At 51.8% G+C, this 25,311-nt stretch overlaps 2 protein-coding genes across 5 annotated transcripts in view; one reads left to right on the top strand and one right to left on the bottom strand.

Annotated features, from left to right (window-relative positions):
- The first annotated feature begins 504 nt into the window (after positions 1–504).
- LOC132402566 (mucin-2-like) lies at positions 505–17,941 on the top strand. Its single transcript, XM_059985440.1, has 2 exons — positions 505–543; positions 9,308–17,941. The coding sequence occupies exon 2, from the start codon at positions 13,472–13,474 to the stop codon at positions 17,936–17,938; it is 4,467 nt and encodes a 1,488-aa protein (XP_059841423.1). The 5' UTR covers positions 505–543; positions 9,308–13,471; the 3' UTR covers positions 17,939–17,941.
- Positions 17,942–18,307: 366 nt separating this feature from the next.
- The window catches only part of paqr8 (progestin and adipoQ receptor family member VIII), a 35,516-nt gene continuing 28,512 nt past the window's right edge, over positions 18,308–25,311 (bottom strand). For all 4 annotated transcript variants that reach the window (XM_059985441.1, XM_059985443.1, XM_059985442.1 and 1 more), the window contains exons 2-3: positions 24,581–24,698; positions 18,308–19,394 (exon numbers count right to left, since the gene is read on the bottom strand). In XM_059985441.1, the coding sequence (XP_059841424.1) occupies positions 18,324–19,385 (1,062 nt within the window). In that variant the 5' untranslated portion in view covers positions 19,386–19,394; positions 24,581–24,698 and the 3' untranslated portion in view covers positions 18,308–18,323. The remainder of the gene's footprint in view (positions 19,395–24,580; positions 24,699–25,311) is intronic.

The following is a 25,311-nucleotide window of genomic DNA, read 5'->3' as shown; positions in this document are numbered from 1 at the left end:
AAAGGGCATACAACAAAGCAAAAATTAGTGGGAAGATTGGGAAGTTTTTAAAAACCTACAGAGAGCAACTAAAAAAAATCATTAGAAGGGAAAAGATGAAATATGGAAGCAAGCTAGCAAATAATATCAAAGTGGATAGTAAAAGTTTTTTTTCCAGCAGGCAGGTTTAATAGAGCTGTGCGGGAGGGTTTAAACCAACTTAGCAGGGGGATGGGAACCAGAGTGATAGGGCTGAGGAAGGGGAAAACAGAAATAAATCAAAGATAACATGCAACAGAGATGATAGAAAGAACAGGCAGGACAAGAGGTTTAATCACAGCCAGTGGGATGAGTTACAGGGCAATAGAGGCGTGGTGCAGTTTAAACAGTAAGCAACAAATACTGGACTGAAAATGCACGCAATGTAAGAAATAAAATGGATGATCTTGAAATTCAGCTACAGATTGGCAAGTGTGACGTTGTGACCATCTCTGAAACTTCGCTAAAGGAAGGCTGCCATTGGGAGCTGAACGTCCAAGAATATTCGGTGTATTGGAAAGACAGGTTAGTAGGCAGAGGGGGTGGTGTGGACCTGTGTATAAGAAATCATATTAAATCATTAGAAAGGGATGACAGAGGATTGGAAAGTGTAGCATCTCTATGGAGCAAACAAGAGGAAATCTACAGATGCTGGAAATTCAAACACACACAAAATGCTGGTGGAACGCAGCAGGCCAGGCAGCACCTAAAGGAAGAAGCACTGTCGACGTTTTGGGCCGAGACCTGACTAATCCTGACGAAGGGTCTTGGCCCGAAACATCAACAGTTCTTCTCCTTGTAGATGCTGCCTGGCTTGCTGAGTTCCACTGGCATTTTGTGTGTGTTGTTAGAGTCTCTATGGGTTGAGTTGAGAAATGGCAAGGGTAAAAGGACCCTTATGGCAGTTGTATACAGGCCTCCAAACAGCAGCCAGGATGTGGATTACAAATTACAGCAGGAGATAGAAAAGGCGTGTCAGAAAGGCAATGTCATGATAATTGTTGGGGATTTTAACGTGAAAGTGGATTGGGAAAACCAGGCCAGTACTGGATCTCGAGAGAGAGAATTTGTAGAATGTCTAATGGATGGCTTTTTAGAACAGCTTGTTATTGAGCCCACTCAGGGATTGGCTGTGCTGGATTAGGTGTTGTGCAATGATCTGGAGGCGATAAGAGAGCTTAAGGTTAGGGAACCCTTAGGGAACAGTGATCACAAAATGACTGAGTTCACTTTGAAATTTCAGAAGGAGAAACTAAATTCCAATGTCAGTGGAATAAAGTAAATTACAATGGCACGAGAGGGGATCTGGCCAAGGTTGACTGGAAAGAGACAATAGCAGGAAGGACAGCAGAGCAGCAATGGTTAAAGTTTCTGAGAGAAATGAGGGAAGTGCAAGTCAGATATATTCCAAATAAGAAGAAATTTTCAAAGAGAAGAACACTACCATGGCTGGCAAGTGAAGTCAGAGCCAAAGTAAAAGCAGAAGAGAAGCATATAAGGAAGCCAGAGCTGGTGGGAAGATAAAGGATTGGGAAACTTTTTAAAACTTTCAGAAGAGACTTAAGAATTTCATTAGGAAAGAAAAGATGAATTATGAGAGGAAGCTGGCAATTAATATCAGAGAAGATACTAAAAGCTCTTTGAAATATATAAAGGATAAAAGAGAATTGAGGGCAGATATAGGACCAATAGAAAATGATGTTGGAGATATTATAATGAGAGATGCAGAGATGGCAGAGGAACTGAATGAGTATTTTGTATCAGTCTTCACAGTGGAAGACTTCTGCAGCATACCAGACATTCAAGAGTGTCAGGGAAGTGAAGTTTGTGCAGTGAAAATTATGACTTAAGCTCAGGAAGCTTAATTGACTGAGAGTGGATAAATCTCCTGGACCTGATGAAATTCAGATTCAGATTCAGATTCAGTTTATTGTCATTTAGAAACCACAAATGCAATGCAGTTACAAAATGAGACAACGTTCCTCCAGAATGATATCACAAAAGCATATGACAAAACAGACTGCACCAGAAAATCCACATAACGTTTGGCAATCCCCAATCCAGAGTCCGGAGAGGCTGCTGCGTATTAATATTGCGCTACCATCTAGCGCGTTCCCCGGAAAGGAGCTCCAATCTCACCAGACAAAACAAGACCAAAAACTAAAGCTACAAGAGCTGCTCAAAACCACATAGTTACAACAGTGCAAACAATAGCATAATTGATAAAAAACAGACCATGGGCACGGTAAACAGTACAAAGATGTTAAAAGACTATAAGTTCAAAAGAAACCACCACACAGTTTCCACAAGTCCTCAGGGTCCCAATAGACTCGTCATCCCATGCCAGTGGCAGAAGGGAGTACCCCCGCTATGGACTTCCACGGCACCGCCCGATTCAGCCTCGCAGACGCAGCACACACCGGAAGCGACCTGACCGCAGCAGACTCCGAGTCCGTCGAACCTCCGAGCCGACGACCATCCCCTCCGTCACAGCTTCTCCAAGCACCACCATCTGCCGAGTGTATTAAGACGGCCCCGCCAATGGCCATCGGCAACGTGACTCTGAGGGCTGGGGGCCTGTTCTTCCCAGCAGAGTCCCGGACCTCACAGCAGCAGCAGCAATGAAGAAGGTCTTCCTGGAGATTTCCAGATGTTCCTCCGTGCTCCCACGTCTGTTTTTCATCAGATTAGGATTGTGCATGGCACCCCACTTCACAAATAACAGATAATCAGCTCTGGAGTGGCCGCTGCAAGCTGCGTCGTGCCGCCATCTTGGATTCTACCCTTGGGTTCTGAAGGAAGTAGCTGGAGAGATTGTGGAGGAATTAACAATAATCTTTCAAGAAGTGACAGATTCTGGCATTGTACTGGATGACTGGAAAATTGCAAAAGTTACTCTGCTATTTAAGAAGGGTGGGAGGCAGCAGAAAGGAAACTATAGACCTGTTAGCCTGACATCAGTGGTTGGGAAGTTGTTGGAATCGATTGTTAGTGATGAGATTACAAAATACCTGGAGGCAAATGACAGTATAGGCCAAAGCCAGCATGGTTTCCTGAAAGGAAAATCCTGCCTGACAAACCTACTGCAATTCCTTGAGGAAATTACAAGAGGGTAGACAAAGGAGATGCAGTGGATATAGTGTACTTGGATTTTAAGAAAGTCTTTGACAAGGTGCCGCACATGAGGCTGCTTAATCAGATAAGATGTGTGGAGCATTAGCTCATTAGCAGAGAGTGGGGATAAACAGATCCTATTCTAGCTGGCTGCTGGTTACCAGTGGAGTTCCACAGGGGCCGGTGTTGGTACCGCTGCTTTTTAGGATGTAAGTCAATAATTTTGACTATGGAATTAATGGAATTGTGGCTAAATTTGCTGATGATGCAAAGATAGGTGGAGGAGCGGGTAGTGTTGAGGAAACAGAGATCCTGCAGAGAGACAGATAGTTTAGGGGAATGGGCAAAGAAGTGGCAAATGAAATACAATGTTGGAAAGTGTATGGTCATGCACTTTGGTGGAAGAAATAAATGGGCAGACTATTATTTAGATGGGGAGAGATTTAAAAATGCAGAGATGGAAAGAGATTTAGAAGTCCTTGTGCAAGGATACCCTTAAGGTTAACCTCCAGGTTGAGTCAGTGGTGAAGAAGGCAAATGCAATGTTGACATTCATTTCTAGAGGTATAGAATATAAGAGCAGGGATGTGATGTTGAGGCTCTATAAGTCACTTGTGTGACCACACTTTGGAGTATTGTGTGCAGTTTTGGGCTCCTCATTTTAGAAAGGATATAGTGACATTGGAGAGGGTTCAGAGAAAATTCACAAGGATGATTCCAGGAATGAAAGGAATACTGTATGAGGAATGTCTGGCAGTTCCTAGGCTATATTCCCTGGAGTTCAGGAAAATGAAGGTGTATATCATAGAAACATTCCAAAAGTTAAAAAGGCCTGAACAGATTAGATATGGCAAAGTTATTTCACATGGTAGGGGAGTCTAGGACAAGAGGCACAACTTCAGAATTGAAGGACGTCTACTTAGAACAGAGATGTGGAGAAATTACTTTAGCCAGAGGGTGGAAAATCTGTGGAATTTTTTGCCACAAGCAGCTGTGGAGGCCAAGTCATTGAGTGCAGTTAAGGCAGAGATACAAACGTTTGTAGATAGGTTCTTGATTAGCCAGAGCACCAAAGGGTATGGGGATGAGTGGAAGAACTGGATCAGTCCATGACTGAATAGCGGAGCAGACTCGACGGGCTGAATGGCCTACTTCTGATCCTATATCTTATGGTTTTTCAAGTACTGTATATTAAAAATAAGAGAAATGAGAGTGGATATAGGACCGCTAGAAAATGAGTCAGGGGAATTAATAACGTGGGACAAAGAGATGGCTGATTATCTAAATGAGTATTTTGCATCAGTCTTCACTGTGGAAGACACTAGCAGTATTCCTGATGTTTTAGTGTGTGAAGGAAGACAAGTGGGTGCAGTTATTGTTACAAGAGAGAAGGTGCTCAAAAAGCTGAAAGATCTAAAAGTATGTAAGTCACCTGGACCAGATGAACTGCACCTAGGGTTCTGAAAGAGGTAGTGTTAGAGATTGTGGTGGCATTAGAAATGATCTTTCAAAAATCATTAGACTCTGGCATGGTGCCAGAGGACTGGTAAATTGCAAACGTTACTCCACTATTTCAGAAAGGAAATGATAGACCAGTTAGCCTGACCTTAGCGGTTGGGAGGATGTTGGAGTCGGTTGTTAAGGATGAGGTGATGAGTACTTGGTGATACAGGACAAGATAGGACAAAGTCAGCTTGGTTTCCTTCAGGGAAAATCCTGCCTGATGAACCTGTTGGAATTCTTTGAGGAGATTACAAGTAGGATGGATAAAGGGGATGTATATACAGACTTTCAGATGGCCTTTGATAAGGTATCACACATGAGGCTGCTTAACAATTTCAGAGTCCATGGTATTACAGCAAAGTTACCAACATGGCTGATTGGTAGGAGGCAGTGAGTGGGAATAAAAGGATTCTTTTCTGGTCGGCTGCCAGTGACTAGTGGTGTTCTGCAGGGGTCGGTGTTGGGACCACTTCTTTTTATGCAGTATATAAATGATTTAGATGATGGAATAGATGGCTTTGCTGTCAAGTTTGCAGATGATATGAAGATTGGTGGAGGGGCAGGAAGTGTTGAGGAAACCGGTAGGCTGCAGAAGGACTTAGACAGATTTGGTGAATGGGCAATAAAGTGGCAAATGAAATACAATGTTGGAAAATGCACAGTCATGCACTTTAGTAGTAGAAATAAATGTGCAGACTATTTTCTAACGGGCAGAAAATACAGGAATCTGAGATGCAGAGGGACCTGGGAGTCTTTGAGCAGAACACACTGAAGGTTAACTTGCAGGTTGAGTTGGTGGTGAGGAAGACAAAAGTCATGTTAGCATTCATTTCAAGAGGTCTAGAATACAAGAGCAGGGATGTGATGCTGAGGCTTTATGAGACACTGGTGAGGCCTCACCTTGTGTACTGTGAACAGTTTTGTGCTCCTTATATAAGAAAGGATGTGCTGGCATTGGAGAGGGTCCAGAGGAGGTTCACAAGGATGATTCCAGGAATGAAAGGGTTATCATACGAGGAACGTTTGATGGCTCTGGGTCTGTACTCACTGGAATTCAGAAGGATGAGGGGGAATCTCATTGAAACCTTTTGAATGTTGAAAGGCCTAGACACAGTAGCCGTGGAAAGATTGTTTCCCATGGTGGGGGAGTCTAGGACAAGAGGGCACAGCCTCAGGATAGAGGGGTGCCCTTTCAAAAAATATGAGAAATTTCTTTAGCCAAAGGGTGGTGAATCCGTGGAATTTGCTGCCACGTGCAGCTGTGGAGGCCGGGCCATTGGGTGTATTTAAGGCAGAGATTGCTAGGTTCTTGAATGGACATGGACATGGTTCCGTGGAGAAGGCCGAGAAGGAGATACAAAAAAAGGATAGCTATGATTGAGTGGCAGAGCGGTCTCCATGGGCCAACTGGCCTAATTCTGCTCCTATGTCTTGCGGTCATATGGAATCAGCCTTTCCAGCTGTGCCACCTGGTAGTCCCCTGATTTAATCAATCCTAGCCTATCCCAGGGCAATTTACATTGACCAATTCACATACCAACCCTGTATGTCTTTGGACTGTGGGAGGAAACCAGAGCACCCAGAGGAAACCCACAGTCACACATACAAACCTTTTACAGGCAGCAGCAGGAACTGAACTCAGGTCACCGGTAAAGCATTGTGCTAACCACTACGCTACCATACTGCCAATAGAGAACACCCCCTCCACATCCACTGTATCGAGGCGTTTCAATGTGTTGCAATGAGACACCATCCCCTGCCATTCTCCTAAACTCCAGCGAGTACAGGCCCAGAGCTGTTCAACACTCCCATGTTACCCCTTTCATTCCCAGAATCATTCTTGTGACCCTCCTGGGAACCCACTCCGGTGCCAGTGCATCTTTTCTTTGATAAGGGGCCCAAACTGTTCACAATACTCCAAGTGCAGTCTGACCAATGCCCTATAAAGCCTCAGCATTACTAGACTACTCCAGTCCTCTCAAAGGAATACCACTGATTTATCATTAGCTGTGCTGTACACCTGTCCCTTGCGCTGTTGCCAGACAAGTCAGGTGATAACAAATTTACTCTGGGCTTTGAGACAGGCATGGATGTTTGTGAGATCGGGGGGTGTGGAGCATGTTGGTCTTAAGGAGGAGGAGGGGCAAGGTGTTTTGAAAAACATCACAATGGATAAGTCTCCAGGGTGTGCTGAGATGAGAGAACAGCGTTCAAAAACACAGGAAGTTCTGCAGATGCTGGAAATCCAGAGCAACACATACAAAGTGCTGGAAGAACTCAGGAGGACAGGCAGCATCTATAGAGGGGAGTGAACAGACAACCTTTGGGGCATAGGCTAAGGGTGAAAGATTAAATATTTGAGGTTTAAAGATGAAGTAATTAAGGGGAACATAAGGGGTAACCTCCACCTGGAGGGGGGTGAGAGTGTAATCGGCTGATGTGCGAGTGGTGGATCTGGGTTTGATAGTAACACTTACGAGAGGCTTGGATGGGAGGGTATGGAGGGCTATGGTCGGAGTGCAGGTTCATGAGGTTCAGCATGGACTAGGTGGGCTGAAGGGCCTGTTTCTGTGCTATACAGCTCTCAAAGGAAGGTGGAGAAAGGCAGAATGGGAAGGAGGAGGACGACAAGGTAAGATCAGGTGACGGGGAGGAAGTAAGAAGCTGGGAGGGGATTGGCAGAAAAGGCAAAGGGCTGAAGAAGTTGAGATATGATCGAGGGGAGTGGAGCATAATATCTTTAGCTTTTAGGGGAAATGAAAGAATAAAATATAATTGCAGGAAATGAACCAAATGGGAGAACAGGCATGAAGGGCCAAATGACCTACTGATTCTATTTTATTTGCTAGACTGGGCCAATGTTAGGCCATTTGGCCCATCAGTTGCTCTGATGTTCGGTGCTGTTACATGTGCCTTTTACTCCCCAGTCAATCAGGTGTGAATATTTTTGAGACTCCAGATCAAAACTGGCCCAAAGACAGACAATGTCTGGGATAGCTCCTGAATTTCCAAGCTCAGCACAGACTCACTGACTCTGTCCCATGGCTCACAGCACATTCCTCAGGTGTGCCCCTCTCCCACTACATCGCTTCTCATACATGGCCAGCTCCGAAAGCAGAACCTCCTCCTTTGCCCCAGGGGCTGTTCACCATGTCACCAACTCTCACCCCCACAGCCCATGAACAGTCTCTCCCATCACAAACCGTCTGCCTACACATCAAAACCCCTCTCATATCTCACACATACTCCCCCCACCCACTGAGTCCCCTCCCACCACCCATAGACACTCTCCCCACCCACTGCCCATGGACACTCTCCCCCATCACTGACTCTTCCCACCCACTGAATCCCCTCCCACTGCCCATAGACACTCTCCCCATCACTGACTCTCCCCATCCACTGAATCCTCTCCCACTGCCCATAGACACTCTCCCCACCCACTGAATCCTCTCCCACTGCCCACAGACACTCTCCCCCATCACTGACTCTCCCCATCCACTGAATCCCCCCCACAGCCCATGGACACTCTCCTCACCCACTGAATCCCCTCCCACTGCCCATAGACACTCTCCTCACCCACTGAATCCCCCCCACAGCCCATGGACACTCTCCTCACCCACTGAATCCCCTCCCACTGCCCATAGACACTCTCCCCATCACTGACTCCTCTCCCACAGCCCATGGACACTCTCCCCACCCACTGAATCCTCTCCCACTGCCCATAGACACTCTCCCCACCCACTGAATCCTCTCCCACTGCCCACAGACACTCTCCCCCATAACTGACTCTCCCCACCCACTGAATCCCCCCCACAACCCACAGACTATCCACCCCACCAAATCCCCTTCCACAGCCCACAGACCCTCTCCCCATCACCAACTCTCCCTACCCACTGAAACTCTTCCCTCTGCTCATGGACTCTCCACCCCCCCCCCCCCCCCACTAAACCTCCTGCCGCAGCCCACCCGTCAGTCCCCACTGCCTGTGCACTGAAACTTCTTCCACAGCCAGCAAGCTCCTCCCAGAGCCCATGGGCTCACCTTGTCACTGGCAAACTCTAAACATTACCTCTCCCTCCATCACAATTTAATCTCTATAACCCTCAACATTCTTCCCATACATGTATATATCCTTCAGCTCCATAGAAAATCCTACAAAAAGTAGTGGATACAGCCCAGTCCATCACAGGTAAAGCCCTCCACACCATTCAGCAATCTGCACTAAGTTCTGTTGCAGGAAAGCAACATCCATCATCAGGGACGCCCAACACCCAGGCAGTGATCTCTCCTCACTGCTGCCATCAGGAGGGAGGTGCAGGAGCCTCAGGATCCACAGCTCCAGGTTCAGGAACAGTTATCACCCCTCAACCATCAGGAAGGTGGTACAGGAGCCTCAGGACTCACCCCCAGGTTCAGGAACAGTTATCACCCCTCAACCATCAGGAAGGTGGTACAGGACCCTCAGGACTCACCCCCAGGTTCAGGAACAGTTATCACCCCTCAACCATCAGGCTCCTGAACCAGAGGGGATACTTCAGTCACCCCATAACTGAAATGTTCCCACAACCCATGGATTCATTTTCAAGGACTCTTCTCATGTTCTCCATATTTATTATTATTGTTATTTCTTTTTTTCCCGTTTTGTATTTGCCTGTTTGTTGTTTTTTTACAGACGGTTTCTTTGTCCTGGTGGTGTGGACTTTCATTGATTTTCTTACTATGAATGCCCACAGGAAAATGAATCCCAGAGCTGTACATGACGACATTTATGTACTTTGATATTATATTTACTTTGCACTTTGATTCTCCGTGGAAATCCCAGTGACACAAACGGACCAATACTGTTCCTCCTCTGTTTGTGTTGTGTGAAAGAGTTCCCCAGAAGGCTGGAACCTGCACTCCAATAACTCAACCAACAGTGAAACGAAGAATTTCAGACTGATGTTTCTGTCAGCAATGTCCTGACTTCACCTACCCCACGCACAAACTGCTCAAGGTGTAGTCAGCCATGTTGCAGACCTGTCCCTTGCACTGTATTTGACAGAGAATTCCCCAAACCAACAGGTCTGCTGAAGATATCACAGAATTTTAACTTCAATTGAGAAATGGATCAGTTCACCTTTCCATGTACATTAATTTGTAAATTGATTTCAGAACATTAATCTACTATAATTAGTATTGTTAAATGCAAAATTCTCTCCACACTGTCCGATCACCCGCTTCTAGGGCAGGGACCAAAAGGGTTGGATACACAGCAAATCTCTGTCTACATACTCCCATCACACAATCCCAGGGTGAGACACAGAGTGAAGCTCCCTCTGACCCATCCCATCACACACTCCTGGGTTCAGACACAGAGTGAAGCTCCCTCTGACCCATCCCATCACACACTCCTGGGTTCAGACACAGAGTGAAGCTCCCTCTAACCCATCCCATCACACACTCCTGGGTTCAGACACAGAGTGAAGCTCCCTCTGACCCATCCCATCACACACTCCTGGGTTCAGACACAGAGTGAAGCTCCCTCTAACCCATCCCATCACACACTCCTGGGTTCAGACACAGAGTGAAGCTCCCTCTGACCCATCCCATCACACACTCCTGGGTTCAGACACAGAGTGAAGCTCCCTCTGACCCATCCCATCACACACTCCTGGGTTCAGACACAGAGTGAAGCTCCCTCTGACCCATCCCATCACACACTCCTGGGTTCAGACACAGAGTGAAGCTCCCTCTGACCCATCCCATCACACACTCCTGGGTTCAGACACAGAGTGAAGCTCCCTCTGACCCATCCCATCACACACTCCTGGGTTCAAACACAGAGTGAAGCTCCCTCTGACCCATCCCATCACACACTCCTGGGTTCAGACACAGAGTGAAGCTCCCTCTGACCCATCCCATCACACACTCACGGGTCCAGACACAGAGTGAAGCTCCCTCTGACCCATCCCATCACACGCTCCTGGGTTCAAACACAGAGTGAAGCTCCCTCTGACCCATCCCATCACACACTCCTGGGTTCAAACACAGAGTGAAGCTCCCTCTGACCCATCCCATCACACACTCACGGGTCCAGACACAGAGTGAAGCTCCCTCTGACCTATCCCATCACACACTCCTGGGTTCAAACACAGAGTGAAGCTCCCTCTGACCCATCCCATCACCCATGCCTTGGTTCAGACCCAGAGTGAAGTTCCCTCTGACCCATCCCATCAAGCACTCCTGGGTTCAGACACAGAGTGAAGCTCCCTCTGACCCATCCCATCACACACTCCTGGGTTCAGACCCAGAGTGAAGCTCCCTCTGACCCATCCCATCACCCACGCCTTGGTTCAGACCCAGAGTGAAGTTCCCTCTGACCCATCCCATCAAGCACTCCTGGGTTCAGACACAGAGTGAAGCTCCCTCTGACCCATCCCATCACACACTCCTGGGTTCAGACACAGAGTGAAGCTCCCTCTGACCCATCCCATCACACACTCCTGAGTTCAAACACAGAGTGAAGTTCCCTCTGACCCATCCCATCAAGCACTCCTGGGTTCAGACACAGAGTGAAGCTCCCTCTGACCCATCCCATCACACACTCCTGGGTTCAGACACACTGAATCTTCCTCTACTCTGTCCCATCACAGACTTTCAGGAGATAGTCAGCATGCATAACTAACAGAATAGAAGTCATTCTACACACTGGTCCCCAACCTTTTTTATGCCATGGACCAAAACCAATAGGCACCAGGTTGGGAATGCCAGCTCTGCACACTCCTATCACGCGATTTGCATGTGGGCTCCAGTCAGAGAATGCTCCTCCTACACTGTCGAAACTCATACTGCCAAGGCAGAAGCAGCCCCTAGTGTATGGGTGAGTGGTTGATTCCCTGGGTTGGGGGGTGGGAGCTATTGAAATGGATGAGTTGCTGGGCAACGTGGTTCATTGAGCCAAATGAGCCGGTTCTATGCTATATATCTACATAAATAAATTGTTAGCTCCTGATGAGAGGTCTGTGCAGAGAAAGTCAACACTCTGCTCTGGTCCACTGTCAAAAGCTTTTAAAAACTCCCTTCGGTTTGTCTCAGAGGCACCACCTTGCTGCTGGACCTTTGAACGAGCTATTTTGAGCGCTGACCTCACCGTTCATCAGCCACCATTCTACCCTTTGGCCTATTCGCCCATCTTCTCAGCCAAGCCCAGTCGCACGACAATTTACCTACTTACCAGTACGTCTTTGGACTGTGGGAGGAAACCGGGGCACCCGGAGGAAACCCACAGGGTCACGGGGTGAACATACACACTCCTTACAGATCACATCAGAATTGAACCTTGAACTCCAACGCCAAGAATCACACTGAACCCCGCACTACCGCAGCTCGACTCGACTTTGCCAGATCCCGAGAGGGACTGGCCCAGATGGTGTTGAGGATTTGCTTCATACAACAATGGGACAGATATATCTCACATTGGCTGAACAATTTGAGCAGACGAACAGTCTTCTTGACAACTTTGTGTTCAAAACAAGTAGAAAGGAAATCACTTGTGTGCAGGACACAGTCTACCTGCAGTAATGACCTGAAACAGATTCCAGCACCTACTCTGACAGCGTGTTCCAGATATCATCAGTCTCTTTACATCACCAACCTCTCACCTTAAAGCCATGCTCACCTGGCCTGACATACATCAGGTCACTCCCTCAGCCTCGTTTTCACCAAGTGAGTCAAGCCCAGTCTAATTGATGTCAACCCTGAACTGAAGCCTTCTAAACCAAACAGCTCGGGAGAGACCCTCTGAGCCTCCTCCAGCCCATCCCATGAAGGGAAATGTGTTCCACGCCGTCTTCACCACCCAAGAATCACACAAATCAATAGCAGTGAAACAGGCCACTCAGTCCGTCTAGTCCATGTGGAACTAGTATTCCGCCTAATCCCATCGAGCTGCACCTAGATCACAGCCAAACACACCATAAATCAACCTGCATCCACCATGTCTGGCTGGTAGCTTGTAGAGGGTAAGCCTCACTGAGATCTTACCCAATTTCAATATAACACCCCAACTTTTTCAAACTTATTCACATCTTTCCTGGCAGCCTCTGCTGCTACTTTCAAGGAGCTTATGGTCTGGGCCCCGTTCCAGTCACTGGGTAAGTCCTATCCTTATTTGACTTCCTGGGAAAAAAATCTCCTGCCCTTACTGGGACTGAACTCCATTTGCCAACTTTCCATCTAATCCACATCCTGCCTTGGACAATCTTCCTTCCTGTCCACTACACTGAGTGTGTGTCCCCTGCAAACTTAATTAAGAGTGATTAGCGTTGTCACATGTACAATACACCGAAACACAGTCAGATGTGACGTTTGTGTCAATGACCAACACTGTCCGAGGAGCAGCCTAAAAGTATTCCCACGATTTAGCACCTACACCTCATGCTTGCAATTTACCGTCCCTAATCTGTGTGTATCTGGACTGTGGGAGGAAACTGATGCGGTCACGGGGAGAATATACAAACTCCTTAGAGACAGCAGCCGGAATTGAATGCCAGCCGCTGGTGCTGTGAAGTTTTGGGCGAGCCGCAATCCTGCCGCGGCCATTTGTTTATTTATTTGGTTACAGATACATCATGGAACTGACCTTTCAGGCCCAATTAGCAAACCACAGGTTTAACGCCAGCCCAGTCACAAGACCATTTACTATGATCAACTAACCAACTAACCAGCACTTGGACGTGTAACCTGTAGAGTTGTGGACCAAGATAGAATCGGATTAGGCAGGGTCATCACTTTGCCCTGAATGAGGACTCTTTTCCACATCACGATGATTGTACACCATTGAGTAAGTAGAGTGATGGTCCCTCAATACCGAGTCACCACACACCACCGGAGCAGGTTCAATATGGGGCAGATAGAAAATACCCCCCCAGGCAGGGACAGCGTGGTCAGACAAAACTCCCTCTGCACCATCCATCACACACTCCCGGGGTCAGACACAACTCCCTCTACACCACCCATCACACACTCCCGGGGTCAGACACAACTCCCTCTGTACCATCCGTCACACACTCCCAGGGTCAGACACAACTCCCTCGACACCACCCATCACACACTCCCAGGGTCAGACACAACTCCCTCTACACCATCCCGTCACACACTCCCGGGGTCAGATACAACTCCCTCTGCACCATCAGTCACACACTCCCGGGGTCAGATACAACTCCCTCTGCACCATCCATCACACACTCACAGGGGTCAGACACAACTCCCTCTGCACCATCCTGTCACATACTCCCAGGGTCAGACACAACTCCCTCTGTACCATCCGTCACACACTCCCAGGGTCAGACACAACTCCCTCTACACCATCCCGTCACACACTCCCGGGGTCAGACACAACTCCCTCTACACCATCCCGTCACACACTCCCAGGGTCAGACACAACTCCCTCTGCACCATCCCGTCACACACTCCCGGGGTCAGACACAACTCCCTCTGCACCATCCGTCACACACTCCCAGGGTCAGACACAACTCCCTCTACACCATCCCGTCACACACTCCCGGGGTCAGACACAACTCCCTCTGCACCATCCGTCACACACTCCCGGTGTCAGACACAGCTCCCTCTACCCCATCCGTCACACTCTCCCAGGGTCAGACACAACTCCCTGTACCCCACCCGTCACACACTCCCAGGGTCAGACACAACTCCCTCTGCACCATCCGTCACACACTCCCAGGGTCAGACACAACTCCCTCTACACAATCCATCACACACTCCCAGGGTCAGACACAACTCCCTCTGCACCATCCTGTCACACACTCCTGGGGTCAGACACAACTCCCTCTACAACATCCATCACACACTCCCGGGGTCAGACACAACTCCCTCTACACCACCCATCACACACTCCCGGGGTCAGACACAACTCCCTCTGTACCATCCGTCACACACTCCCAGGGTCAGACACAACTCCCTCGACACCACCCATCACACACTCCCAGGGTCAGACACAACTCCCTCTACACCATCCCGTCACACACTCCCGGGGTCAGATACAACTCCCTCTGCACCATCAGTCACACACTCCCGGGGTCAGATACAACTCCCTCTGCACCATCCGTCACACACTCCCGGGGTCAGACACAACTCCCTCTGCACCATCCGTCACACACTCCCGGTGTCAGACACAGCTCCCTCTACCCCATCCGTCACACTCTCCCAGGGTCAGACACAACTCCCTGTACCCCACCCGTCACACACTCCCAGGGTCAGACACAACTCCCTCTGCACCATCCGTCACACACTCCCAGGGTCAGACACAACTCCCTCTACACAATCCATCACACACTCCCAGGGTCAGACACAACTCCCTCTGCACCATCCTGTCACACACTCCTGGGGTCAGACACAACTCCCTCTACAACATCCATCACACACTCCCGGGGTCAGACACAACTCCCTCTACACCACCCATCACACACTCCCGGGGTCAGACACAACTCCCTCTGTACCATCCGTCACACACTCCCAGGGTCAGACACAACTCCCTCGACACCACCCATCACACACTCCCAGGGTCAGACACAACTCCCTCTACACCATCCCGTCACACACTCCCGGGGTCAGATACAACTCCCTCTGCACCATCAGTCACACACTCCCGGGGTCAGATACAACTCCCTCTGCACCATCCATCACACACTCACAGGGGTCAGACACAACTCCCTCTGCACCATCCTGTCACATACTCCCAGGGTCAGACACAACTCCCTCTGTACCATCCGTCACACACTCCCAGGGTCAGACACAACTCCCTCTACACCATCCCGTCACACACTCCCGGGGTCAGACACAACTCCCTCTACACCATCCCGTCACACACTCCCAGGGTCAGACACAACTCCCTCTACACCATCCCGTCACACACTCCCGGGGTCAGACACAACTCCCTCTGCACCATCCGTCACACACTCCCAGGGTCAGACACAACTCCCTCTACACCATCCCGTCACACACTCCCGGGGTCAGACACAACTCCCTCTGCACCATCCGTCACACACTCCCGGTGTCAGACACAGCTCCCTCTACCCCATCCGTCACACTCTCCCAGGGTCAGACACAACTCCCTGTACCCCACCCGTCACACACTCCCAGGGTCAGACACAACTCCCTCTGCACCATCCGTCACACACTCCCAGGGTCAGACACAACTCCCTCTACACAATCCATCACACACTCCCAGGGTCAGACACAACTCCCTCTGCACCATCCTGTCACACACTCCTGGGGTCAGACACAACTCCCTCTACAACATCCATCACACACTCCCGGGGTCAGACACAACTCCCTCTGCACCATCCATCACACACTCCCGGGGTCAGACACAACTCCCTCTACACCATCCGTCACACAGTCCCGGGGTCAGACACAACTCCCTCTGTACCATCCCGTCACACACTCCCAGGGTCAGATACAACTCCCTCTACACCATCCGTCACACACTCCCGGGGTCAGACACAACTCCCTCTACACCATCCGTCACACAGTCCCGGGGTCAGACACAACTCCCTCTACACCATCCGTCACACAGTCCCGGGGTCAGACACAACTCCCTCTGCACCATCCGTCACACAGCCCTGGGGTCAGACACAACTCCCTCTGCACCATCCCGTCACACACTCCCGGGGTCAGACACAACTCCCTCTGCACCATCCCGTCACATACTCCCGGGGTCAGAACAACTCCCTCTGCACCATCCGTCACACACTCCCGGGGTCAGACACTACTCCCTCTGCACCATCCGTCACACACTCCCGGGGTCAGACACAACTCCCTCTACACCATCCCGTCACACTCTCCCAGGGTCAGACACAACTCCCTCTGCACCATCCGTCACACAGCCCTGGGGTCAGACACAACTCCCTCTGCACCATCCCGTCACACACTCCCGGGGTCAGACACAACTCCCTCTGCACCATCCCGTCACATACTCCCGGGGTCAGAACAACTCCCTCTGCACCATCCGTCACACACTCCCGGGGTCAGAACAACTCCCTCTGCACCATCCGTCACACACTCCCGGGGTCAGACACAACTCCCTCTGCACCATCCGTCACACACTCCCGGGGTCAGACACAACTCCCTCTACACCATCCATCACACACTCCCGGGGTCAGACACAACTCCCTCTACACTATCCGTCATACACTCCCAGGATCAGACACAACTCCCTCTGCACCATCCGTCACACACTCCCGGGGTCAGACACAACTCCCTCTACACTATCCGTCACACACTCCCAGGGTCAGACACAACTCCCTCTACACCATCCCGTCACACACTCCCGGGGTCAGACACAACTCCCTCTACACCATCCCGTCACACACTCCCGGGGTCAGATACAACTCCCTCTGCACCATCCATCACACACTCCCGGGGTCAGACACAACTCCCTCTACACCATCCGTCACACACTCCCGGGGTCAGACACAACTCCCTCTGCACCATCCCGTCACACACTCCCGGGGTCAGACACAACTCCCTCTGCACCATCCCGTCACACACTCCCGGGGTCAGACACAACTCCCTCTGCACCATCCGTCACACACTCCCAGGGTCAGACACAACTCCCTCTACACCATCCCGTCACACACTCCCGGGGTCAGACACAACTCCCTCTGCACCATCCGTCACACACTCCCGGTGTCAGACACAGCTCCCTCTACCCCATCCGTCACACTCTCCCAGGGTCAGACACAACTCCCTCTACACTATCCGTCACACACTCCCGGTGTCAGACACAGCTCCCTCTACCCCATCCGTCACACTCTCCCAGGGTCAGACACAACTCCCTCTACCCCATCCGTCACACACTCCCGGTGTCAGACACAACTCCCTCTACACCATCCGTCACACACTCCCGGGGTCAGATGCAACTCCCTCTGCACCATCCGTCACACACTCCCGGGGTCAGACACAACTCCCTCTGCACCATCCCGTCACACACTCCCAGGGTCAGACACAACTCCCTCTACACCATCCGTCACACACTCCCAGGGTCAGACACAACTTCCTCTACACCATCCGTCACACACTCCCGGGGTCAGACACAACTCCCTCTACACCATCCCGTCACACACTCCCGGGGTCAGATGCAACTCCCTCTGCACCATCCGTCACACAGCCCCGGGGTCAGACACAACTCCCTCTGCACCATCCCGTCACACACTCCCGGGGTCAGACACAACTCCCTCTGTACCATCCCGTCACACACTCCCAGGGTCAGTCACAGATTGATACTTCCTCCACACTGTAACATCACAAACACCCAAGATTGGAAACAGAATGCAAATCCCTCCGTGCTGTCCAATCACACTCTCCTGGGCTCAGACATAGAATGAAGCTCCCACTGTATCACATACTGTTGGGTGTCAGACACAGTGAAACTCCCTGCAGGCTGTCCCAACTCTCACTTCCAGTGTCAGCCACAGAGTGGAGCTCCTATCAACAGCCCTCCCTCACCCCACCTCCATCACCAGCAGTGCGTACACACTCGCCAACAAGCACTTTTACACCCCCCGTCCTTGGAAGTGACCAGTAAAGACAAATGGAAGTCGGGAGTTGGCCAGGCTCTATTCACACAGCATGTTAATTTGTTAGAGCAGAAACAGGATCCCCCCCCCCCCCGCCAGGACCTGCCCTCAGTCACTTCTCTTCCTCAGCCGTCGCTGCAGGACGTGGCGCAGGTAGAGCACCGAACAGCCGCACCCAAGGAGCAAAAGGCCGAAGAGGCCGCAGGCGACGTAGATGGAGTCGTGGTCTCCGCGGGCAGCAAACACGTCGCGGCGGCCCCAGTAGTCGAGTAGCACGGCCTCCATCTGGGCCAGCGTGCACAGGGCCAGGAAGGTGTGGAAGATCTGGTGGGCGTGCCCTACGATGTCACAGCTGCCCGGGAAGTACCTCTCAGGCACCGGGCAGGAGAAGAAGGCCGAGGCCACCAGGAAAAGGGCGATCTGCAGGCCGTGGTAAACGGCCGCCGGGTCTGCACAGCCAGCCGCCCAGCATCCGGCCAGACGGTGAACCACGGGGCTGATGTCAAGCATGTACGCCAGACAGGCCGGCACCAGTTGGCACAACTTACGGCGGGTGGGGTACGGCCGCCTGAAATGCATCTTGGAGAGGCAGCAGCCAAGACAGGAGAGCCAGCCCAGCAGGGCGGCGGCGGGGAGGAAGAAGGGCCTCATCACACGCAACCAGTCCAGCTCGGCACAGTAGTAGTAATGTGCCAGCGCACTGCCATATTGGTAGGCACCCACCCCCACGTAGTCGAGGAAGTAGAAGGAATAGTGAGCCAGCTCAGACTTGGACTGGAAGAGATGGGCCAGCACACTGCACGACAGGTAGATGAGACAGGCCCCCGCAAAGCAGTGGAGCGGCAGTCCGTAGAGGGCGGGCAGGGGCGCGGCCGTGCACAGGAAGGCACAGAAGCGGGCTAGCAGCACCAGGATGGCCAGCAGGTGCGTCCACACATTCAGTGCCTCATTGTGACACAGGAAGAGGCTCAGCGCGTAGTACTTCCAGGCCCGGCCCACCGGCCGGTAGCCGCTGCAGATGAAGGGCTCGCGGAAGAGCTCAGGGACGTCGGAGTCTCGCAGAGTGCTGGGCACCTCAGGCAGCAGCTCCCGCAACACGTGCTGTGGGCAGAACCGCTCCAGGACGTGGCCCAGGGGCTTCCTTAGCTTCGTTTCACACACCAGCACCATCTGGGACACCTAAGGGAGGAGAGGACAAACGTAGGATTTAGTTCAAACCTCCTGCTCCACCGTCACACCCCAGGTTTGACTTTGAACACAGGACTGGGTACATTGATGATATTCAGCACAGAATAGGCCCTCCTGCCCCTTCAAGCTGTGCAGCAGCAACCCACCGATTCAACCTTAGCCTAAGCTTGGGACAATTGATAATGGCCAATTGACCTACCAACCAGTAGGTCTTTGGTCTGTGGAAGGTAACAGAGCACCGAGAGGAAACCAAAGTGGTCACGGGCAGGATGTACAAACTCCTTACAAAAGATGCTGGGTTTGAACTCAGAACTCCTGGTGTCCCGGCAGCATAGCAACGAGCACCATGCCATCTTGGGTCATTCTGAAGTTCGAAGTTCAGTTCCGACGCTGTTCTGTAGAGAGTCCGTACATTCCTCCCCGTGGATTGTGTGGGTTCCCTCTGGTGCTCCAGTTCCCTCCCAGTCAGTAGGTCATTGTAAATTGTCCCATGATTAGGCCAGGGTTAAGTTGGGGTTGGCAGAGATTGAAGGGGTGGAATGGCTTGAAGGCCTGGAAGGCACTTCTCTGTCCTGTTGTAAAACTCTTTGACGTCCCAAGCTGAAATAGTGTTGCAATCACCTGTACACGACCTTGGCTGGTTCAATGCTTTTCTCTGCTGGTAGCTAGCAAGCACCCAATGGGCCAAATAGCTTGCTACTGCGTCATAATATGTTTCTCTTTTTTCATCAAACACCCAGACTGCAGTGTTAATATAAACCCCATTTCATGACTGTCTCAGCTTCTCCTTCAGAAACTGGAGGTTTGGGAGTCATTGTGGTGAGGAAGGCAAATGCAATGATAACATTGAGAGGACTGCAATACAAAAGCAAGGATCTCACCCTGACGCTTTAGACATTGGTCAGACTGTAGCGGTGTGCTACACGCAGCGCAGAGTTACCAACACAGAGTTGGTAAACTGCAGTGGGACGCAGATGCTCCAAAAGACACGTACTCACAAACCCCCGTAGGCTATCTCCCTTAGCCGGAACGCTCTGCAATACAAAAGCAAGGATCTCACCCTGAGGCTTTAGACATTGGTCAGACTGCACTTAAGAGTATTGTCAGCAGCTTTGGGTTCCTCATCAAACAAAGGATGTGCTGGCATTGGAAAAGATCCAGAGGACGTTCATGAGGATGATCCCAGGAATGGAAGGATTAACATTTGATGTCTCTAGGCCTGTTCTTGCTGGAGTTCAGAAGAATGAGGAAGGATCTCATTGAAACCCATTGAATATTAAGAGGAATAGATAGAATGGACAGCCAGCGCCTCTTCCCCAGGGCACCACTGCTCAATACAAGAGGACATGGTTTTGCGATAAGGGGAGGGAAGTTCAAGGGGGATATTAGAGGAAGGTTTTTTACTCAGAGAGTGGGTGGTGCGTGGAATGCACTGCCTGAGTAGTGGTGGAGGCAGATACACTGGTGAAGTTTAAGAGCAAGTATATGGAGGAAATTAAGGTGGAGTGGTTACTTGGGAGGCAGGGTTTAAGGGTCGGCACACACATTGTGGGCCAAAGGGCCTGTACTGTGCTGTATTGTTCTATGTTCTATATTGAAAGGCCTAGATAGAGTGGATGTGGAGAAGATGTTTCCCATTATGGGTGAGTCTAGGACCAGAGGGCACAGCCTCAGAATAGAGGGATGTCCGTTTAGAATAGAGATGAGGAGAATTTCCTTTAACCAGAGGGTGGTGAATCTCTGGAATTCACTGACATAGACAGCTGTGCTGCCCAAGTCATTGTGCGGAGGTTGATAGTTCCCTGGTTAGTCAGGGCATCAGCGATTACTGATAGGAGCATGGGTCTGAGAGGGAGAATAAATCAGCCAAGATGGAATGATGAAGCAGACGATGGCCAGGTGGGCTGATTCTGCTCCTATGTCTGATGAACTCACACTGCCCTATGGAGAAGGAGGCGAACATTGGGCCCTAGTATCCTAGCCCACAAGTTTGGCAGAGAGTTAACATTTTCTTCATCATTCATGGGTCCACCGGTAGTCCAGACCTGACAAGAATGGGTCAGGAAACCATCTCCAACCCTTCCCTTTCATCTCCTCTTTTTGTAGATGACTTTATAATCTGCTCACAATCCACTCCCCTACTCCTGAATCAAAGTTCAAAAGTGGTCTCTTCTGGTCAATAACCTCTGGTGATTCCCAACCGCCCCCCCCCCCCATGCAATGAAAGTCGTTCAGACAGACAGACACACTTTATTGATTCCGAGGGAAATTGGGTTTCGTTACAGTCGCACCAACCAGGAATAGTGTAGAAATATAGCAATATAAAACCATAAATAATTAAATAATAAGTAAATTATTCCAAGAGGAAATTAGTCCAGGACCAGCTCAGGGTGTCTGACACTCTGAGGGAGGAGTTGTAAAGTTTGATGGCCACAGGTAGGAATGACTTCCTATGATGCTCTGTGTTGCATCTCAGTGGAATCTAAGTCACAAAGTCAATCTAAGTCACTGTTCCAGAATCTACACGTGTGTGCACACACACATGGGCACAACAACACAGATATGGGCATGCACTGGCATGACAACACAGAGATGGGCACTGACAGGCACTACAACACAAAGACAACAACACAGTTCTGGGCACACACTGGCACGATAGCACAGAGACGGGCACTGATGGGCACACGCACACTGGCACGACACAGAGACAGGCACTGATGGGCACATGCACACTGGCACGACACAGAGACAGGCACAGAATAGCACACGCACACTGGCACGACAGCACAGAGACGGGCACGGATGGGCACACGCACACTGGCACGACACAGAGATGGGCACTGATGGGCACACGCACACTGGCATGACACAGAGACGGGCACGGAATAGCACACGCACACTGGCACGACACAGAGACGGGCACGGATGGGCACACGCACACTGGCACGACACAGAGACGGGCACGGATGGGCACACGCACACTGGCACGACACAGAGATGGGCACACAGACGGACACGGGCACGACACAGAGATGGGCACACAGACGGACACGGGCACGACACAGAGGTGGGCACACAGACGGACACGGACACGGGCACGACACAGAGATGGGCACACAGACGGACACGGGCACGACACAGAGACGGGCACGGATGGGCACACAGACGGACACGGGCACGACACAGAGATGGGCACACAGACGGACACGGGCACGACACAGAGACGGGCACACAGACGGACACGGGCACGACACAGAGATGTGCACACAGACGGACACGGGCACGACACAGAGACGGGCACACAGACGGACACGGGCACGACACAGAGACGGGCACACAGACGGACACGGGCACGACACAGAGACGGGCACACAGACGGACACGGGCACGACACAGAGACGGGCACACAGACGGACACGGGCACGACACAGAGACGTGCACACAGACGGACACGGGCACGACACAGAGACGGGCACACAGACGGACACGGGCACGACACAGAGACGGGCACACAGACGGACACGGGCACGACACAGAGACGGGCACACAGACGGACACTGGCACGACACAGAGATGGGCACGGATGGGCACACACACGCACACTGGCACGACACAGAGACGGGCACGGATGGGCACACAGACGGACACGGGCACGACACAGAGATGGGCACACAGACGGACACGGGCACGACACAGAGATGGGCACACAGACGGACACGGGCACGACACAGAGATGGGCACACAGACGGACACTGGCACGACACAGAGATGGGCACACAGACGGACACGGGCATGACACAGAGATGGGCACACAGACGGACACGGGCACGACACAGAGATGGGCACACAGACGGACACGGGCACGACACAGAGACGGGCACACAGACGGACACGGGCACGACACAGAGATGGGCACACGCACACTGGCACGACACAGAGACAGGCACACAGACGGACACGGGCACGACACAGAGATGGGCACACAGACGGACAAGGGCACGACACAGAGACGGGCACGGATGGGCACACAGACGGACACGGGCACGACACAGAGATGGGCACACAGACGGACACGGGCACGACACAGAGACGGGCACACAGACGGACACGGGCACGACACAGATGTGCACACAGACGGACACGGGCACGACACAGAGACGGGCACACAGACGGACACGGGCACGACACAGAGACGGGCACACAGACGGACACGGGCACGACACAGAGATGGGCACACGGACGGACACGGGCACGACACAGAGATGGGCACACAGACGGACACTGGCACGACACAGAGATGGGCACGGATGGGCACACACACGCACACTGGCACGACACAGAGACGGGCACGGATGGGCACACAGACGGACACGGGCACGACACAGAGATGGGCACACAGACGGACACGGGCACAACACAGAGACGGGCACACAGACGGACACGGGCACGACACAGAGATGGGCACGGATGGGCACACAGACGGACACGGGCACGACACAGAGATGGGCACACAGACGGACACGGGCACGACACAGAGATGGGCACACAGACGGACACGGGCACGACACAGAGATGGGCACACAGACGGACACGGGCACGACACAGAGATGGGCACACAGACGGACACGGGCACGACACAGAGATGGGCACACAGACGGACACGGGCACGACACAGAGACGGGCACACAGACGGACACGGGCACGACACAGAGATGGGCACGGATGGGCACACAGACGGACACGGGCACGACACAGAGATGGGCACACAGACGGACACGGGCACGACACAGAGATGGGCACACAGACGGACACGGGCACGACACAGAGATGGGCACACGCACACTGGCACGACACAGAGATGGGCACACAGACGGACACGGGCACGACACAGAGATGGGCACACAGACGGACACGGGCACGACACAGAGACGGGCACACAGACGGACACGGGCACGACACAGAGATGGGCACACAGACGGACACGGGCACGACACAGAGATGGGCACACAGACGGACACGGGCACGACACAGAGACGGGCACACAGACGGACACGGGCACGACAGCGACAACACAGAGGCGGGCACACACACACACCGAAAACCTTCCATCCCCTCACTCCTCTGATTGCCGGACACGATTGTCCTTCAGTCCTGCACTTCGTCGCGGGTTTACTGACCTGGTATGCCCCTGGTCAGAGCAAGTCCGCACTCCCCTCGTCAGGCGCTGTCTCCACCGTCCGCCCCAGCTACAGCGGAGACGCCATTCTTCGGATTCAAACGTCGTCTGGATGCGAACTACAAGAGAGCGTGTTGGTCAGGAAAGTTTAGACAACTCCCAAACGCACAGTTTACAACAGGGAACTGAAACGAGTCAGGATATTGGCCAGTTTCCCAGCGACACTTTCTAAGTTAGAGAGGCGCCTCACGCCGCGGGCAGACTCCGGGACTGTCTGCCTTTCATGCTGGGCTGAGGCGAGCAAACTCCTCATTAGTAACCGGCCGTGTTAGTCTGGCTTTGCCGAGACTGCGCACATCCCAGCGCCTCTGTCCGAGCATCCCCATGGAAACCCAGTGACAAAGCGATGGTTGTGTGAGGGCCGGTGCCTGTGTCGGCGCAGACCCGACTCTCTCAAAGCAACTGGCTCTGTGTCACTGAATTTCTCCCCCTCTCTCTCTCTCTGTGTCACTGAATTTCTCCCTCTCTCTCTCTCTCTCTCTCTCTCTCTCTGTGTCACTGAATTTCTCCCTCTCTCTCTCTCTGTGTCACTGAATTTCTCCCCCTCTCTCTCTCTCTGTGTCACTGAATTTCTCCCCCTCTCTCTCTCTGTGTCACTGAATTTCTCCCTCTCTCTCTCTCTCTCTGTGTCACTGAATTTCTCCCTCTCTCTCTCTCTGTGTCACTGAATTT

Source organism: Hypanus sabinus, chromosome 12 (genome assembly GCF_030144855.1).
Source record: "Hypanus sabinus isolate sHypSab1 chromosome 12, sHypSab1.hap1, whole genome shotgun sequence".
Lineage (NCBI taxonomy): Eukaryota > Metazoa > Chordata > Chondrichthyes > Myliobatiformes > Dasyatidae > Hypanus > Hypanus sabinus.
The sequence above is the reverse complement of the archived record's forward strand: the minus strand, read 5'-3'. Positions and strand labels throughout refer to the sequence as shown.

Bases quoted from the DNA above. Each gene is read 5' to 3' on its own strand.
- LOC132402566 (XM_059985440.1), top strand. From the start codon at position 13,472: ATGGTCCCTCAATACCGAGTCACCACACACCACCGGAGCAGGTTCAAT.